General features: G+C 42.2%; 1 protein-coding gene across 1 annotated transcript in view; it reads left to right on the top strand.

Annotated features, from left to right (window-relative positions):
- Rapgef6 (Rap guanine nucleotide exchange factor 6) overlaps positions 1–20,047 on the top strand; it is a 166,205-nt gene continuing 146,158 nt past the window's right edge. Inside the window, exon 1 of the mRNA XM_008849303.2 lies at positions 1–259. Coding sequence (XP_008847525.1) covers positions 191–259 — 69 coding nt within the window. The 5' untranslated portion in view covers positions 1–190. The remainder of the gene's footprint in view (positions 260–20,047) is intronic.

Below are 20,047 nucleotides of genomic sequence, written 5' to 3'. Positions count from 1 at the left end.
GCGCACTCCGCCTTTCCCGACCCCGCGCAGGCGCCGTCCTAGCCAGTCGCGCGTGGGCTGAGGCCCGGGGCGGGCGTTGCGAAGGCTTGTTTTCCCGAGGTCGGACCCTGCGCCAGTTCCGAGTTCCCTCCCCGTGGGGAGGGCGCACGCCCCGGGGGGCGGATGGGCTGTAGGCGCCGGCGGGGCGGCCATGGAATCGCCGGTGGATCCCGGCGCTCGGCAGGCGCTGAGGAAGAAGCCGCCGGAGCGTACCGCTGAGGTAAGGCCGGCCGGCGCGTCCTGGTGCTCGTTCCCCGACACCGTCCCGGTCCCCGTCCTCGTCCCAGTCCCTGTTCCGGTTCTGTTCTCGTCCCGGCCCCCGGCCCCTCGCCGTGCTCGCCCAGGTGTGACAGTGCACTGTCCCGAGTGCTGTGCAGCCTCAGAGATAGCTTGTACCTTTCGATAAGTAGTTTCTTCCTTCGGAAGGCGCTGTCGGGCCGTGTGGAGGCTGACATCTTGTGCTTCCTAGGTAACTCCGCTGTGGCGGTCGCCGGAAGGCTTGCTTTCATGCAAATCGCCAACAGCTTAGCAGCCCTTGCAGCCCGGGGGGGGGGGGGGTAGGGTAGGGTCTCTTGGTTTGGAGACGTGTCTCTTCGAGGTTAGGTGTACAACCCCACAGCAGTGCGAAGGGTGCCTCGCTTGTTGGAAATTGCAGTTGTTGCGATGAAATACTTCTGTTCTTACTCACGAGAGTTGCAGGTTGGTGGTGGTTTGTCTAGAAAGTTTGAGAAACCTTGGGACTGGCCAGACTTTGTTATCGGAGATCCTGATCTTTGCGTCGGAACAAGGCACACTGTACCACTTTCCAGGGTCTTTTTCCCACCTAAAATCCCGTGGATCCTAATTTTTCTGATTTTTGGAATTAATGTGGGCTAAACAGTTGAAGACAGTTACTTGGTCTATGAGGTCTCCCATAGTATTTATGTCATTAGAAAACACTATGCCAGGCTTACAGTGTGCACTGCCTTACTTACAGACATTACCTAGGTTATAAGTTGGGGGTGGGGGACAGAATCCTACTTCACTTCAGTGCCAGAATTGCGTGGTTTGAAATTGAGTATTTTAAGCAGAGGAAATTTTCTGAACTGTTTCTGAAGTTCTGTTTGGTAGTGTATGTGGTGTTGAGTACTTTTATCTTGCTTTACTGGACTAGCAACATTGTTCAAGGGCATGCTAAAGACTGCGTATGGGGAATAGAGCCCTACCATCTAGCAGCACAACGTTAGATTCGTTGGCTGTTCTTTTGAATGAGTGTAGAATTGGGGGTACAAATATATGAATAAGGGAATGTTAGCCAGAATGCTAGTGGTGATTTATTTGATGAAGAATTTGATGAAATTATCACAAGTTCATTTCTGTTGTCAAAAGATTCTCTTTGCACGGACTCTTATTAAAAATATATTCGGTAATTATTCAGCGCCTACCTGTTCAAGGTACTAGTCTATAAATTAGGAAATGTCAGTGAACAAAATAAGTAGGCCCTAGTGGTCCCTACATTCTAATAGAGGAAGGAGGGAGCCGGCGAGCCGGCAGGTGATGTGTGTTACATATATTACCAGTAATGGCTGAGAGGAATTGGAAGAAAAGGATAAGCTAGACTGCAGTTTCAGTAAAATAGTTCCTATTGTCGTAGGTATCTGTTGTATCAGGACCACAGGTGTGTCTCTCCATACGTGGTTTGGGATTTTGAGTTGACGCTATGGAACATTCTGTTGATGCACAGGAACTGGGATTATGTTTGGAGTTTTATGGGGAAAGAGTTCTGCAAGCAGAGGGAACAGTCGTTGCATTGGCTAGCCTATGAGAGTATTCCATGCATTCTAGGAATAGCATGGAACTCTGAATGGGGAAAGAGAAGGGGAACGCAAGCAGTGAAGTCAGAGATGGTGCTGTAGTCGACAACGTAGCATGTAGAGCTTCCTAAACTGCATTTTTTATTTTTAGTGAAATGGGTAAGGCACCATCGAAAAGTTTTGAAGCAGAGGCGTGGTACTATTTCGGTATTTGTTTTTTGGTCTTGAGACTGGAACTCGGTAAGTATAAGTACCCGAGGCTGGCCTTGTATTTACAGAGATCCTTGCCTCTGCCTTCTGAGTGCTGGGATTAAAGGCTTGTGCCACCATGCCTGGCTATAAATTTATATTTCTAAGAGAAGGCTAGACTAGAGATTTAAATTTTACAGTCATCATGTTGTAGACATTTTAAGTGGGGAGAGTGTATGAAATTACCAAGATAAAGTGTATGTAGAAAATAAGCCATGCATGATGTCAACACATAATAATCTCAGCATTTGAGACTCTGAGACAGGAAGGTTGCCATGAGTTCCAGGCCAGCCTGGGCTATGCATAACTGCATGGCCTTATCTCAGGGAGGAAAAAAAAAAAGAAGATAGATGTAGTGATGCATGCCTTTAATCCCAGTGCTCTGGAGGCACAGGCAGATCTCTTTCGAGATCAAAGCAAGCCTGGTCTTAGCGAGTTCCAGGCCAGGTGAAGCCTGTCTCAAAACAAAACACACACACACAAAACAGAATAAATGGGTGGGGTGGGTGGGTGGATGGATGGATGGATGGATGGATGGATGGAAAGGGGGAGAGAGAGAGGAGGGAGATAGCAAAGGAGTTTGAGCCAGTTGAGCTGTAGGAGAAGGGGAGAGTTGTGGAAACTGGAAGCCAAGTTGGTAAATATTTTATGTGGCAAGGCTGTAGCTTGGTCTTGGAGCACCAGTCTAGTACTTGTGGGCTCATTTTCCAGCACAGGGGGAATCCCATTTTAAAAAGCCAGACATGGTGATACATGCTTCGAATACTAGCATACAGGAAGTAGAGTCGAGAGAATTCAGAGTATCAATCCATTCTGGGCTACACAAAACCCTGTCTCAAACACAACCCAAACCAGACAGTGTTTAATGGAAGGGGATAAAATTCATTCATTAGACTTAATTTATCTTATTTTTTCTTGACTACCTCCTTGCATACACAACATTATGAAATGATACATGAAGTTAGGGTACTTCCTCATGGGCTTGTGTGTTTGGACACTTGGTCCCAACTGGTGGCATTGTTTGGGAGGCTGTAGAATCTTTGGGGCAGGAGTCACAACTGGCAAGTAGGTCATTGGGGTAAGCCTTTGAAGGGTAGGTGGTCTAGCCCTAGTTGTGGCCCAGGCTCTCTGCTTCCTAATCACCCAGCAGGTGAGGAGCGTGTGAGGTGCCCTTGCCACACTCTCTTGTGCCTCTCTCTTGCCAACACAGATTGACCTACTTTTTGTTTTGTTTTGTTTTTTTGTTTTGTTTTTTTTTGACACGGTCTCCCCATAGCCCTAGCTGGCCTGGATTCACTATGGAGACCAGGCTGGCCTCTGCCTCCCGAGTTCTGGGATTAAAGTTGTGTGCCACCACGCCCAGCAAACAATTGTGGCCCATAGGGGAATCGAAAGATTGACCTAACTTTTGCCATCATGCCTTCCTGTCACGGTAGTCCATGAACTTGGAGGTCAGAATAAGTCTTCCCTGAAGTTGCTTCTGTGAGGTCATAGCATTGTAAAAGCAGCAGATGAACAGTGGTTGGTTTAAGGTTTGTTGTTGAGACTGTCTCACTGTGAAGCCTATCTTCTAACCCATTGTCCTCCTGCGGTAGCTTCCCAAGTTGTGGGATGACAAGTGTGCACTGCCATGCCAGGTTTAGAAGCAGAGTCTTAGAACTGTAACACTGAGTATGGATGGTACAGTATGACAGTTATCTAGCACTTTTCACTTTGGTAGCTGTTTGTCTTTGTGTTCCCAACTTTCATAGCACATTGGCTTCCCTCTGCTAGTTCTCTGGGTTCTTTAAGCATTTTAAAGGTTTCTTATGAAAAAATTTGGGCTTAAATACTATGTTGAAAATTAAGTGTTCTAAAACCACAAAAGCTCTAAAGATGGCTGGGCTCAAGTTGCTCAGTGGAACACTTAACTAGCATGTGTGGGACCTGGATTCAGTCCCCTAGGCATGCACGTATACCTGTAGTACTAGTATTTAGGGAGGCTGAGGCTGGTGAATTCCTTGAGCCCACAAGTTTAAGACCAGCCTAGATAATGTACTTGAGACCATGGCTCAAAAAGAGACTAACAATACTCTGATTTGATTATGTAATCAAAATTATTTAGGCCACACTTGAACTTAAAACTCCAGTTTCTCAACTAAATCCTTATTCACCATTTTTTTCTGTAATTTTTTCACTTCAGAGTGAATTTAAATTTCTCGTGTAGTTCTCTATCTCTGCTTGACATTTTTCCTTGCACATCTAAAAATCAATAAATGCTTAAAAACAAAAACAAAATGGAGCTGTATTTTATTAAGCTCCTTATGACTAAGTCCTGTCTTAATCATAGTGGTTAGAAAGATAATACTTTCTGTTTATTAGAAGTGCAGACTTTGTATCTCTTGGGTGGTGTTAGTCTACAACTTCAGTTAATTTTTGTGGGCTGATAATTCCAAGCACTGTATATACCAATTTGCCACCATCTTACAGGTTTTAGATCATGTAACTAACCACCCAAAATTTCTTCCAGGCTCTTCAATCATTTGTCTTGAATTGAAAGGATCATTTTCCCTCCTTAATGTTCTGTTGACGCCAACCCAGGTGCTATCCTCAGAAATTTGTGTTACTTTTGGATTTCTGGTATCTTCCTATCAATATCCAACTGACCAGTATACCTTTATTGATTTTACCTCCTGAATCTGTTTTTGCCTCTTCTTCCTCAGTTTTACTACTTTAGATTTAAAAAAAATCATATCTAAGCCGGGTGTGCTGGCGCACACCTTTAGTCCCAGCACTTAGGAGGCAGAAGCAGGATCTCTGTGAGTTCAAGGCCAGCCTGGTCTACATAGCAAGTTCCAGGCCAGCTGGGGCTACAGGGAGACCCTGTCTCAAAAAGACAAAAAAATCATATCTAACCTAGATTTTTGCTTGACTCATTTTGGTTATTGCTGCATGTTGTTGGAGATTATTGATGGTGAAGCTGTGGACAGGGCTTTGAGATTGAAAAATGGGAAAAGGAAGCTTCTTGGAGAAGCACTGAACGTAGGCTGGAATACCATGACTACCTATCTGGGTGATATGCAAAAGGGCAATATCTTGAGCAGAGCAGATTTTGCCAGCCAGGGCAGAAATTGGTTTGTTAAAGAAAAAAAAAAAAAATTGTAGGTCATTCAGTGGTTTATCACCATCCCAAACTCAGCCCTACCTGACAGCTCTCAGTCCTTACTAGGAGTTTGTTGTGGGGCAACAATAAGGAAAAAATGTTGAGAAGATTTTTGGCAAAGGGTGGTTATGGAGGGGAAAAAAGGTTATAGAATGTGAGGTTATATCCTGATGTACAGGGAGGTAGTAGATGATGTTGGATGTTAAATGAAGCTTAGATGTACTAGCAAGGTTGGATCAGTTCAGAGATTGGAACTCAATCTTGAAAATAAAGGAGGACCATTGGGGAGTTTGGCCCCAGAAATAAGATTTGTTGACTATTAAGAGGTTTTTTGGGTTTTGGGGTTTTTTTGTTTGTTTGTTTGATTTTCCTTTTTTCCGGTCTTTTTGAGACAGGGTCTCCCTGTAGCCCCAGCTGTCCTGGCACGCACTGTGTAAACCAGGCTGGCCTTGAACTCTCAGAGATCCACCTGCCTCTGCCTCAAGTACTAGGACTAAAGGCTTGCACCACCACACCTGCCTACTTGGAGTATTTGAAGATGCCATTGGGGATAGGGGAGCACATAGAGAGGCAGGGATGACATACAGCAATCTTTCTAAAGTGGTATTCACTTCCATGTGAAAGATAAGTCTATTGATTAAATGAAAATTAGAAGGAAATTGTGAGAACAGTTTTGATTTTTTAAAACAGACTACAATAGTTCAGGTTTGAGGAATGATCCCAGGCACACTGCTGGCAGCAGCCGATGGGGTAGTGAGACACTGAAGGTAGGTCTACGCCCTGCCAAGCTTCTTGTTTTTAACTCTAAAATTTTGACTAATAAACATTCAGTAAAGTCTGCATACTCTAAATATCACCACTCCCAAATTTTACAAACATTTAACTGTATCTCACTATAGAACACACACACACACATAAGCTGGTGCTTCAGAAGCTTCCCTTTCCCAAAGGAAATCACTTTTCTGCATCTATCACTTTATAGATTTGTTCTTCCTTATTTTCTTATTTTAACATCATTTGAGTGGAATTCTATGTGTTCTTTTGGCAACCAAGAAAGGGCTATGAGGCTAGTTTAGCTCTTTGCATTGTGCCTCTGGATTGGACTTTGAACTTCCTTGGAGCAAGTTTGATTATCCTTTCTGTCCTGACTCATCCTTTTGCCTACCTTTTGGGGGGGCTTTGGGAGCAGTGGTAGTTTGAAGCAGTCTCACTATATTGCCCATACTGTCTTTGAACTTAAGAGTGATTTACTGCATCACCCTCCCAATGCTTGTCTTACAGGTTGACGGCACCATACCCAGCATAACTACCTTTTTGTATTGTTGACCTGACTCTGGGAATAACTGCTTCTCAGCCCCAGGTGCTGCAGATTTTGAAGCTGCATTACAGTAGTGCTAGGGCAAAGTGTGGCAAGTTTGGCAAAATCTGTCTGTCATTTCCTTATTGGGAACAGACGTGGACTGGGTACCAGAGCAAACTTGATGAAGTTAGCTTTTAAATTTCTGATTTGGTAACTAGAGTATTAAAGAGTAGAGTTTAGGGGGATTCCATTTTTGAAAGGGTTTGAAAAAACCTTATGGGGGTATAGGTGGATTATCAGTAAGCATTTGGAACTTAAGGTCAGACCATGCTATGGGTCTAAATTGGCCTGCCAGTCTGGCAGGTGGCTACAGCCTTTTGACATTCATTGCAACAAGACATCATATCCCAAGTTCATTCTCAGGAACTGCAGAGTTGAGTTACAAAGAAATTCATAATATTTTAAGTAAATTAATGATTTTGTGGTGGACTGCATTTATAGTGATCCTAGAGTGCTTACAACATGGGGCCCCTGGTTGGGCACACTTAGTCTTAGGCAAAGTCATAGGCTTGTGAGAATGTGACAAAAATATGAAATGAGAATAGATGAGGACCAAGAAGAGACCTGTGTACTTTTTTTTAATATTTATTTTTATGTGTATGTGTCAGAAGAGGCTATCAGATCACCTGGAACTGGGGTTATTATAGATGGTTGTAAGCCCTGTAATGTGGCTGCAGGGAATTGAGGTCTGGTAACCTAGAAGATCAGCATGTGCTTTTAACCACTGAGCAGTCTCTCTAGCCCTGGTGCGCTTTAATATTAAAAGTAGATGAGAGAATGAAAAGTTGATTTAGGAGATGGGGAACAGAAGAGTGCCATTGCAGGAAGTATCTCTGCTAGAAATCACTGATCACTTGTGTCAGATTCTGTGGCGAGTTGAAGAAAAGTAAAATGGTATGGCTTGGATCTCATCTGTCAGTGATATCAGCAGTGGACTAGAGAGAGTAAGACATAAAAAGTGAGGGCAGCCAGTATACTTCCCATTTACGGTTTGGCTCTGATAGGAAGAGGAATGAAAGGCCTCAGGAATCTTCTGCCTGGTACTCTGGTGGATTCTTACCTTCAAATACTTAAATTATACGTACAGTTTTTTAGATTATCAGAGTTTTGGTCAGTGATGGGCTACATATGTGACAATGGTCCTGTAAGATTATATTGCCTAGTAATAACCATGTCTTAGTTTGTGAACTGTACATGCTGTGATGTTTGCATGGAAGCAGAATCGACTAATGTCGCCTTTTCTCAGAATATTCTATTACATGATGTGCAATATGCTTGTAAGCACACTAACACTTTCTTGTCTGTAACCTAGGCTATTTATATTTCCACTATATTAGGAAGTACGTATAGCATGTATGTAAGTGCACCATATGCCTACAATGCCCACAGAGGCCAGAAGAGGGTGTCAGATCCCCTAGAACTGGATTATGGATGGTTGTTAGCTGTCATGTGGGTGCCGGGATCCTCTGGAAGGACAGCAAGTTCTTGACTCCTGAGCCATCTCTCCAGCCCCTAGTCTTTGACTTCTTAAATTAGAACCTTATAGACTAGAGAATAAGCATTGCTATTACACATAGGTCATGTAGTAATTCTGATACATTACACAGAGGTGAGGAGTATTGTTTATTGTGCATTGAATGAGAACTGTACAGTATAGTATTATCAGCCCTGGAATTTGGAGGGAGGGGTTTGTTTTGTTTTGTGACAGGGTCTGATTGTTCTGTATAGCCCTGTCTGATCTCAAACCTGCTCATCTTCCTGCTTCAGCCTCCCAAGTGCTGGGATTACAGAATTGTACTATCATGCCACCACACCCTACAAACTCTGGGATTTTTATTTAGACAAACTTATTTCTAATACTGGTATGTAGTATTTTTTTTGTTGTTGTTTGAACTTTTTCTTGGAGGACATGAACAAGTGTCTACTTACCTGGGTAGAATACCAACAACAGAACAAAGTTACCGTCACTCAAGTGTAGCATGGTGAACTAGTGAGTTTATTGGGCCTAATGACAGGACCTACTATCACATAGGTAACCCCTAAACACCTGCATTACCAACAAGTCTCATCCCAACATGGATGATGACGTCCCCATAGCTCCATAGGATTCCCTCCTTCTGCCTTCCATATAGTCTAGCAGGCGTGTCTACCCTGTGGCCCAACACAAAATCACAAGCTTCCCTAAAACTTCTTTTTTTTTGCAACTATTTCCCTAACTCCATCACATGGTTCTCTTGTGAACTTCATAGATAACATTTTTTTTTTTTTTTTGAGACAGGGTCTCCCTGTAGCCCTAGCTGACCTGGATTCACTATGGAGACCAGGCTAGCCTGGAACTCACAGAGATCTGCCTGCCTCTGCCTCCCGTGTGCTGGGATCAAAAGCTGGGATCAAAAGCGTGTGCCACCACACCTTTGAAAGGTCGGACACACCTCTGAGACCACGTGCACCTGGTGTAGAAATACTTTATACAGCTGGGGTGGTGGTACAGGGAGGGGGAGTACCAGGGATCTCAGGTGAGGGTCTCTTGACCCTTCCCAGCCCCTTGTGTGAAGGAAGGGCTCATCTTGAGGATCTCTTACAGGTAATCATAACTGCTCTGATTAAGATGGTAATAGTGGAAGCTGGGCGTGGTGGCGCATACCTTTAATCCCAGCCCTTGGGAGGCAGAGGCAGGCGGATCTCTGAGTTTCAGGCCAGCTAAGGCTACAGGGAGACTGTCTCAAAAAGACCAAAAAAAAAAAAATTACAGTAATGGCTGCTAAACACAGAACAGTGTTCTCTAGGTCCTGAGTATTTGAGTGATCTTAGGGAGGTTACATAATTTCCCAAAAATTTAATTATCTTTTGGGGGTTTTTGTATGGACTAAATGAGATGATATATGCAAAATATTTAGCACTGTACCGTCAAAATGACAACTCGATAAATGGTAGTCACATTTTTAGCTTGTTGTTTCTGTGGTCTGAAAGTCATCCTTTGATAAATGCAGACTTTCCATTGAAATCTCATTCCTGGAACTCATCTGCAGAATCTTGCATTCTTCCGTATTCCACCATTCTTTGCATCGTCTACCATAGTGATTACTCTGTTATAATTGCTGGTGTGTTTTTGTAAAACTATGGTTATGAGCCACTTGAAGGCAATGCTTGTATCCCTGTCTTCTAGTGTCAGCCATGCTTTATTATTTTATTAGTAATGATGTCTGTCAGTCTAATGTTTGATGTGCTGAGATAAAGACAAGTTTGGCAAGCCTGGAAATTTTCCTGTTTCCTTTATTAAAAATTGAATGATGTACAGTCATCATAAACAAGCTAAAACAGATTGCAACTAACATGATTGCATTGAAAAACTTTGTATAGGTTGGAGAATTTGGAAAGGGTCTGAATGCCAAACTCACAGTACAGCAGCAGTGAGAAGTTTCACAGTATTATTGAAGCTTTGTTACAGCTTTGTCAGTAAATAATACTCCAAAAACATAGTAGACATACAGAATTGCAAATTTACATTCTAAAATATAGTTACATATGTTTAGTTTGAGAGTTGTATCAGTTTAGTTCTTTAAAGTACTTTTTGTTTTAACTTTCCAGACTGGTTGAAGTTTGTTTTGTTAGTAAATATTTAGAAATTAGAGTAGACATATAGAATTATGAATTTGCATTCTAAAATACAATGACATATTTTTAGTTTGAGAGTTATATCAATTTAGTTCTTAAAGTACTTAATTTCTTTTAACTTTCTAGGCTGTGATTTTCATCTTTCGGGATTCAGTTTGGTGTTTTACATTTTCTGTAGGGCACAGGTGAAGGTACACTGGGGCTGTGGAAGAGCAGCAAAAAGTGATGGAAAACGTCTTGGTGCCTGGGTGTGGGAAAGGTCCATCGTCAAGATCTGGGTGCCCAGGAACACAGGTGGAGTTAAGACCACAGCTGGGGAGGTGGGAAGTCCATTCTAGAGAACCAGTCCTCCCAAGACTAGAATCTGCAAATGACAGAAACCTCCCCTCTCTACAGCATAAGCCCAACACAGAGGCAGAGCCACTGCCATGCACAACCTGGGACCTTGGGAGAGGGGCTGTGGGGATGTAGCCACCTGGAAGGCTGAAACTGCTGCCCAACAACAGGAAGTCCTCCTTCCTCCACTCTGTCTGCTGCGCCATCAGCCCACGACAGAGAAATATGGAACCATGGCTCATGGTAGGGGACCACAGCTCCAGGCTTGTGGGAGGGGACTACAGCTCCAGGTTCATGGGAGGGGACCACATACAGCTCCAGGCTTCCAGGAAGGACATAATTTCACTTCCACTGGTTCCTACAATTTTCCCATCTCCATCCCTCTTGTCCACATGATGCACTTGTAAGTAACAGTGAGCATTTTGGCTTCTATGCAGCAACACTTAACTTGCTGGCTTGAAATTCTCATTAGAGGTGTATCAGTGTTGGAGAAAACCATTTTTCACTTTTGCTTAAGGTGACAGATGGATCAAGCCCTTGTTTTCTTTGGTCAAGGATCCGATGAGCTTTTTTGATGTCTGCTGTTTTCACATCTTCTTCCATGGCCAGGAGGAGCCAGTGATGAAACCTCTTTTTACTGGAGTCACATTTTGCCTAGAGTCAGCACCTATGGCCATGCCTCCTAGCATTTCTTGAGAGATAATTCAGATGGAAGAAACTTATACCTTAGAAACAGGAATTCCCTTTCTTAGTGGCTTCAAAATACCTTGCAGGAAACAACATAGACAGGTAAATGACAGATTTTGGGGGTTGTCTTATTGAGACAGGGTCTCCTGGTAGCCCTAGCTGGCCTGCACTTGCTGTGTAGACTAGGCTGACCTCGAACTTGCAGAGCTCCGCCTGCCTCTGCCTCTGCCTCTGCCTCTGCCTCTGCCTCCTGAGTGCTGGGATTTAAGGCATGCATCACTATGCCCGGCATAAATGACATTTTTAACTTTGTATTTTTTCATCAGAGTTAAAACTTTGCTAGACTTTGGGGAAACTGAGGTAGTAGGGTTGCTATGAGTCAAGACCAAGCCTGGACTAGAGTGATATTCTCATCTCAAAAGTGGAGAGGGGGTCAGAGAGGAAATATTTGTTGGACAAAATTTCATGACTAGATAGGGGCTAATATAATTCTAACTCAAATGGGGGCATGTTTAAAGAACTGTCTTACTTTTACAAAAGTTAGAGGGGTTCAGGACTGAAAACATTTAGCAATACTAATTTATTAACCTGTTTTGGATTTTAGAATAATAGTCTTTGGCTATAAACCTGTAGAATAGAGGGGTTTTTGCTTTTTATTTTTTGTTTTTTTCCTGAACTGCCAAAAGAGTACTATTGTACTTGGGTCATTTTTGGTTGAATCACTGTACACATCCCTGAGGGTGGCAGAACAAAGATTCTGTTGTGTGTGCCCACCATGAGCATTCAGAGGGTTCCTTGAAAACAAAAAGATCTTATTTATGCTTCTAGGGTCCTTTGACTTTCATTTTGTAAACCCAACTAGATCTAAAAGGAATGCTAAATCTGGAGGAGGCCTTTATTAAAGAAACACTGTGGCCAACTGAGAGTTTGGGCCTTAGGATTTTGTTTCTGAGACCCTTAGGAACGTCTCAGAATTCTCCAAAGAAAGGTGTAGTCAGGCATGATGAGCTGGATGACATGACGGTCTCTAGAAGGGATGGAGGAAATGTGCATGCTATAAAATGTGTTAAGTGCTACTGTGTTAGAGCAGTCTGGGTAAAGAAAGGTGTGACTGCAATTAGGGAATGATGATCCCACACTCAGAAGGCTGAGGCAGGAGGATTAGGAGCTCAAAGCTAGTTTTCAGCTACATTAAACCCTGTCTCAAAACAAAACGAAGAAAAACCCACTAGAATGAAATACTTTGGTAAAGGTCCTAGAGACCCAGCAACCTGTGATCCTATGGAGTGTGCCATCGGCTCTGTACAGGCAGAGCACATTCTTCTCTGCCCTGCTTTAAACTGTAACTGGCAGCTAGAGAGCTTTGGGGCTTTGGCACATGACAAAGAGTGCAGTTCATTAGATAAAGCCCTTAATACATAGTGGAAATTGTACCTAAGCAGCTGTTTGTAAATAGTGTGTGTGGGGGGGGGTCACTGGTGAAGTGAGATTTGTATACACAGAGGAACTGAATTCCAGAGAAGGAAGATGTCTTGCTCTGGCCACATGACTCCACAGTGGCTTTCTCAGCACTGGACTTTGCCTTTTTAGAATAATGAACTTGAAAGTCGGGCGTGGTGGCACACGCCTTTAATCTCAGCACTTGGGAGGCAGAGGCAGGCGGATCTCTGTGAGTTCAAGGCCAGCCTGGGCTACAGGGAGACCCTGTCTCAAAGAGACCAAAAAAATAATAATAATAATAATAATAATAATGAACTTGAGGCTACCTTTTGGTCTCTCTCTCTCTCCCTCTCCCTCTCCCTCCCTCTCCCTCCCTCCCTCCCTCTCTCCTCTCTCTCCTCTCTCGTCTCTCTCGTCCTCGCCCCATAATAGCTCCCTTGTTTTGAGACAGTGTCTTAGAATGTAGCTCAGAGTGGCCTTAATCTTACAGGTTCATGCCACCATGCCTGGCTATGAAAATGGTCTGTTTAGTCTTATCTTGTTGATGCAGCTTGAAGTCGATCTTTGTATATTCCTTACTATTCTCACTATACACGGTACCTGGCAACTTAAGGAAGAATTGTTCTGGCTCACAGTTTGAGAACACAGGCCTGATGGCTGTTCACATTGTATGTTCAGTCAGGAAGCACTCAGAAGAATGCTGGTGCTCAGCTCACTTTCTCTTTTTCATTCAGCCGAGGATCCTAGCCCATGGAAGAGTGACCTACATAACTTTTCTGAAAACACCTTCTTTAGACACACCCAGAGGTGTGTCTTCATGTGATCCTAAGTCCCATCAAGTTGGCAATTAAGATTAACCACCTCTGTGCTACAAATTTCTTATCTGTAGATCCAGCCAATGATAGATTGAAAATATTTGCGGAAGTGTCTTGGGATATAATTACATGGTATAGTACTTGACTACTCTGGGGTTTGGTCCCTTACCATTTCAAAAAGTAAAACTATTGGGTTGTCTCTACTAAACATGCAGACTTTTTTTCCTTTGTCATTGTCCCTTAATAACATGTAGCAACTTTTTACACTGTGTTTTTTAGTGTTAGAGCGTTTTTATTAATAAAATTTAATGGGAGGCGTGGACTGGGAAAATGACTCCCTTGGTAAAATGCCTACACTTCCCCAACACCCATCTTACACTGCATGACAGCCTTCATCTGTAACTCTAGGACTTGGGTTGGGGGAACAGACAAGCTTATCTCTTGGAATTCATTGGCCAGTCAGCCTAGTTGAATCAGTGAGCACCAGCTTCACTGAGAAATTTTGTCTCAAAAAATAAGGTGAAGAGCTGTCGAAAATAGACTTGATACCAGCCTCTGACTCCCCGCCACACCATGCACACAGTCTTGTCCATACAGCACACATATACAGAATAATTTTCAGATATGTTATCTAAGCAGTGTGTGTCAAGCTACAAATTAAAATTTTGAGTTTCCTGTGAGAAGTGCATACTTAAATCTATAGAAAAGTATTATATTCTAATATATTGATGAAAGGTGGTAGTCTTACAGAAACCATTAATGGGGTAGTTAAGACTAAAGATCAGCATATGAACTTGTTTGGGAAGTGTGTGAAAATATAGCAAAACAATGCATATCGTTAAATGAGGACTTGAAATTTAAATAAAGATAAAACTAATTTCACCACATGAAGGAGTAAATGAGATAGTCATGTTTCCTGACCCTCTTAATCTATTTGAAGTCTTTTAAATTACAGAAACAGTGGAAGAATAGTGTCCTTCATTATATGTACCTGTTGTCTAAAGAAATACTTTACTGTTTACTTTGTCTCCTTCTAACATACACTTTATTTTGTGAAATCATTTGACAGTAAGTTACAAGCCTGTTGTAACCTTTCACTAGTTACCTGCAGGATGCAGAAATGTCTTTTGCACTTGTTTTATTTTCATTCCAGAGTTCAGTCAAGGTATATTAGGTTTGGTTTTCATTGTTCTGGTCTAGAACAACTCTTTGTTTTTGTTTTGTTTCTGAGACAAAGACTTACTTTGTAGCCTGGACTGGCCTAGAATTGAGCTCTTCTCCTCTCTGCCTGCACCTCCTGAATGCTAGGGTTACAAGTGACATCATTTCAATCTTTAAAATATTGTTAACAGTTCACTGAATATAAATAAATACTTTGTAATTTTCTGATAAACCATATACTGTTTGATTGTCTCTGTAATACATTTAGTAGGATTTTTCTTTTTTTTTTAATTTTGGGCTCAAACCTATGGCCTATGCATGCTAGGTTAAGTACTCTACCATTGAACTACATCCCTTAGCTCTTTAATGAACATTTTAATTTGTGTTCAAAGGTATGTTACCACTCACAGCATTCAGATAATCATTGGTTTGGGTGTTTTAATTCATATTGACACATAAAAGTTACACATATTAATCTTGAATGTTACTCATTTTCTCTCTCTCTCTCTCTTTCTCTCTCTCTCTTTCTCTCTCTCGTGTGTGTGTGTGTGTGTGTAGGCATATGCATGTGGAGGCCAGAGATCAATGTCTCCTGTCTTACTCAATCTCTGTGCACCTTCTCTTTTGAGGTAGGGTCTCTCTCTGAGCTGGGAGCTCACAGCTTTGGCTAGCCTGGCTGCTGGCAGCTCCAGAGATCCTCCTGTCTTTGCCTCTTCAGAGATGAGACTACAGTTATGCACTGCCATGCCCACCATTTTAGGGTGGATGCTGGGGATCTGAGCTTGTGTCTTCATGCTTGTGTGGTAAGCACTTTACTGAGACATCTCTCCAACTCCACACTTCTCATTCTTTATAAGAGCATTCACAGACTTTTCTTATAGTGTTGAAAAGGAACGTTTTCTTCATATAGTCTCCCTGCTATACAGTAGTAATCAAGACCGTCTTGTTCTTCTCTAACTGTACCTTAGTACTTACTATTCAGTATTTCCCAATCCTTTCCTGGGCTCCAGTAATTACATTCTACTCTCAATCTCATGAGGCCAACATTTTTTTAATCATACACTGCTTACCTTTTGTGCTTCACTTAAAGTGTCAATCTCCATTTTCACCCATATTGTTGCAAATGGTAGGATTACATACATTGTGGCTGTGTAGTTGTATATTTATACCAAAATTTGTGTATCTAATTACCGTTTGATGGGCACTTAAGTTATTTCCATTTCTTGCCTATTGTGCCACAGTAACACATGCGAATACATTTCTTTGGCTGTATACTCAGTACTGGGATTGCTGGATCATACAAAAGTTCTACTTTCAACCTTTGAGAACTCTCTAGTCTGTATTCCATGGCAGCTGTACTATTTTACATTTCCACCAACACATCATTTAACTGGCTGTCTTTTTATCTTTTGGGTACTCTTGTCTCATTCCAGATTTTAGAGGAAAGGCTCTCAGTTCTCTTCCACCCCAGTAAATATAATGTTGCTATAGGTTTGCCACATATAGCTTTTATTATACATGGAGGAATTCCTCAGTTGAGGGTCCCTCTATCCAGGTGTGCCAAGTTGACAACTGGAGCTATCCAGCATAGGTATTTTCTGCATCAATTCAAATGATCCTGTGATTTCTGCCTTTAAGTCTATGTATTGTATTATGCTTACTGATTTGCATATGTTGAATCAAACTTGCAGCCCTGGAATGAAACCAGTTTGGTCATAGTGTATAATCTATGTTCTTGAATTTGGTTTGTGAAATTTTTGCATATGTATCATTGAGGAAATTGAACAATATTTTTCTTTTGTTGTGTCCTTACCTAGCTTTGGTGTCAGGATAATGCTGGCTTAACATTTGACAGTGTTCCTTCCCCTTTCTATTTTCTGGAACAGTTTGAGGAGCATTGTTTGTTCTCTCTTTAAATGGTTTGAAATGTTCAATAGAATTCATCTGTGAATCTTTTCCTTGGCTTTTGTTAAAATGTTCCAGCCACCTAAAGTGATGTAGTGATTCAGTATAGTCACTATCAAAATACCACTGACACTTCACAGAGCTAGAAAACAGTCCTGGACTTGGGAGGTGTTCTCTTCATAGAAAATTAAAAGAAAAAAAGATTCTATTCCAAAGAGAAAAAGAAGGAAAACTTTGACAAATCAAAAAAAGCAAAAAGTTATTTAAGAAATACAGAGGAAAAAGATGAATGATAAACAAAAAGAGTCGGTAACCTGCAAAGTGTAAGCCAAGTAAGAGACACTACCTCAGGACAAGCCCAAAGCCCTGACGTGCTTCAAATCCAGCTTCAGGTTTTCGTGAGACAGAGATTCCTCCAGTGGGCAGGTCAATACAAACAGAAATCCCATTTTGTCACTTTATGTGATACCCTGTGGGCAGGGCCAGGAGCCATCTGGAGAGGGAACCTATTAAAAGCTTGAACAGGGAACATGAGTCTGGAAGACAAAATTTGGCCTGCCATAGTCACAGGCAAATGAAGGTCCAGGGAAGCAGCTTTGGACAACAGGGAGCCAGATAGACCCTGATAAGCTGAAGGGTATAAGGGTACAGGGGAACGGGGGACTCCATATGGTTGATTGGTACATGAGGAAAGATAGTACCTCTCTGGATGGCTCATACTGATGTCAATCTGAGTTTAATAGCACTAAGCCTGAGTCAGTAGGTTGGATCAACCTCTGGGAATACCTGTCTGCAGTGAGACTGCTGAAAAGTTGGAAAATGCTGAAATTCCAGTGGTATACTCATCCAGCAAAGTGATTAATACTCACAAGGTCTTTAAAGTATGAAGACTTGTTCTTTACCTACACAGTTCTAAGTGCTGTAACTGCTTCTCATTCATTATGTACTTGGGAGATGCATCCCCCCAGAGCATTAGCCAGTGGAGGAGATAATGAGCTTTGGAGTCTCAAGGGGTCAAAGAACCTGTTTAACCCACAGGCTGTGGTGGCCAGCAAGAGGCCCATGGTACTCAGAGAAAACTACCAAACTGAAGACCACTCTGGTAGACATTGCACACTTGCTTACTAGAGACTCAGCAACAATATAAACAATAGGAAACACAGGAGTCCACAGTTGAATTGACCTTCATCAGCCTCCATGTATATAATTGGCAGCCTCCAATTTTTCAGAACTCAGAAAAAAGTTGCTCCAATACTTCATCCTCTTTTTTCCTTTTCCTTTTTACATATTGGCAGTATTTTTATTTAAAATTTTTTTGTTACTTTTCATAGATTCATTTAATTTTAATTTTGTTTACAGATTTTTTTAAATTATTAAGCAATGTTTTTAACTTCCTCTTTTACCTTTCTGCCTCATGTCTATTCCTTTGTTCCCATCCTCTATTTTTTTTTTAAAGATTCAGTTTTAATTGTGTGTGTGTGTGTGTGTGTGTGTGTGTGTGTGTGTGCGCACAAATACTCATGGGGGCTGAAAGAGGGCATCGGAACCCCTGGAACTGAAGTTTCAAACAGTTGTTAGCTGCCATATGGGTGCTGCGAACTGAACCCCAGTCCTCTGCAGGAACAGTCAGAGCTTTTAATTCCTGAGTCACCTGTCTAAAACCCCTGTCCTCTATTTCTAAGTGTTTAAATTCTATTGTTTTAATGTTCTTATGTTTTTAGTCCTCTTCTCATGGTTATCTAATTTTACTTTTGAATTTTTAAATTTTTGCTCTGGGCAGAATCACTTTGAATCCATAAACCTTCCTTGGGCTCCCATGCCACACCTGTAGCCACCAATATTGTTATGTAGCACTTTGAGCCCACAGATTGCCAAGATCAGCACAACACGGGTAGGATCAAGGATCATGCTGCTTTGAGTTGCCTGTTGCTGAGATATACTCCTGGCCCAAGAACTTGCGGGTGATGTCATCATTCTTCTGGCACTGGAATTGTTGTAATAGGGGCTCCATCTACAGGCAGGCCTGGGGTGTGGGGACCATTAGGGTCTGCCCAGTGTTAGGTTTCACCAACCCGGCACTGAGTTCCAACACCAAGTCTTGTGCTTACTGCCCTGTCCTGTCCCCATGAATGAATGGGATCTTATGCCACACTGTTAGTTGGGTTAGTTTTGAAGAAGACAAGATCCTTGGTCACTTACCCTAACTGATGCTAAGCCAGGTTATGCCTGAGTTTTACAGCTGAAGAAGTTTAACAATCTTGGGGATGCACTGATGTCCGCATTACAGCTGGTGATAATGAAGGACTTCTCCCCTCCTGGTGCACAAGCCTTTGTCTGATGCTTTGGCAGTTGTGGAGTCCTATAAATGAGCACTGACTTGGCAATACTTATGTTACCTGAGGTTGGGGAATGGGTGGTAGAGACAGTTGTTAGCCACCAAAGCTGGTTCACGTCTGAGTTTCACAGGTGCAAGAGCCTGTACTAATTTAGAACAAAGGTAAGTGTGCCCTGGATCCAGTCCAAGACTAGAAATTAGTTTGGTGCATGCCTAGCTAATCAGCTTGAGGATCACAGAAGGGCCTTAATCAAAGTCTGGTATTATAGTACATCCTGACTTTGTCGTTTTTGCTCAAGATTTATTTCTTCAGCTATTTGGGTTTTTCTTGAAGATTTATTTTCTACTTTTTATTGTGGGGGGGGTTGTAGGTGTAAGCACAGGAGTGCAAGTGCCTGTGGAGGCCAGAGGAGGGTGTCGGATTTCCTAAAACAGGCAGTAGTAGTAGTGAGGCACCTGACATAGGTGCTGAATATTGAACTGAGATTTGAGATTGTCTGTAAGAGCAGTACTCCTAACCGTTGAGCCATTTCTCCAGCCCCTTAATTTTATCGCAAAAGCCTTTCATTTATTTGCTAGGTCTTTTAAGTTTTGGGGTTTTTTTTTTTTTTTTTATGTGTATGAGTGTATTGCCTCCATGTATATGATTGCACCCATGTCGTGCAGTGCCATGGAAGTCAGAAGAGGGCTTCGGATTCCAACTGTAGTTAAGGATGGTTCATAGCCGCCATGTGGGTGCTGGGAATTGAACCCGGGTCCTCTGCAAGAGCAGTCAGTGCTCTTAACCACTGAGCCATCTCTCCAGCCCGAGAGTCTTTAAGTTTTTAACCACATTGTTAGCCTGCCTTTCAAATGATTTGGAGAAGATTCTTCAGATTGAACTCGCCTTAGGATTCATCTTTAGAGATTCTTGTTGAAATTCCAGAGATGTACTTGTTTCCTGGGTGAAACAGAGACCAAGTGAATATCTTGGTTAATGAGGTTTGGGATAATTATTTACTGAAAGTTACATGTGATGAATTAAGCATATCATACAAAAGAAATTCACCAGTTGCCGCCAGTCAAGATACGGCGTACTCCTTTAATCTCAGCACTTAGGAGGCAGAGGCAGGCAGATCTCTGTAGGCCAGACTGGTCTGCATAGTAACACTGTCTCAAAAAAATAAAAAA

This window comes from Nannospalax galili, unplaced genomic scaffold (assembly GCF_000622305.1).
Source record: "Nannospalax galili isolate Female #2095 unplaced genomic scaffold, S.galili_v1.0 scaffold424, whole genome shotgun sequence".
NCBI lineage: Eukaryota > Metazoa > Chordata > Mammalia > Rodentia > Spalacidae > Nannospalax > Nannospalax galili.
This window is presented reverse-complemented; position numbering and strand designations above follow the sequence as displayed.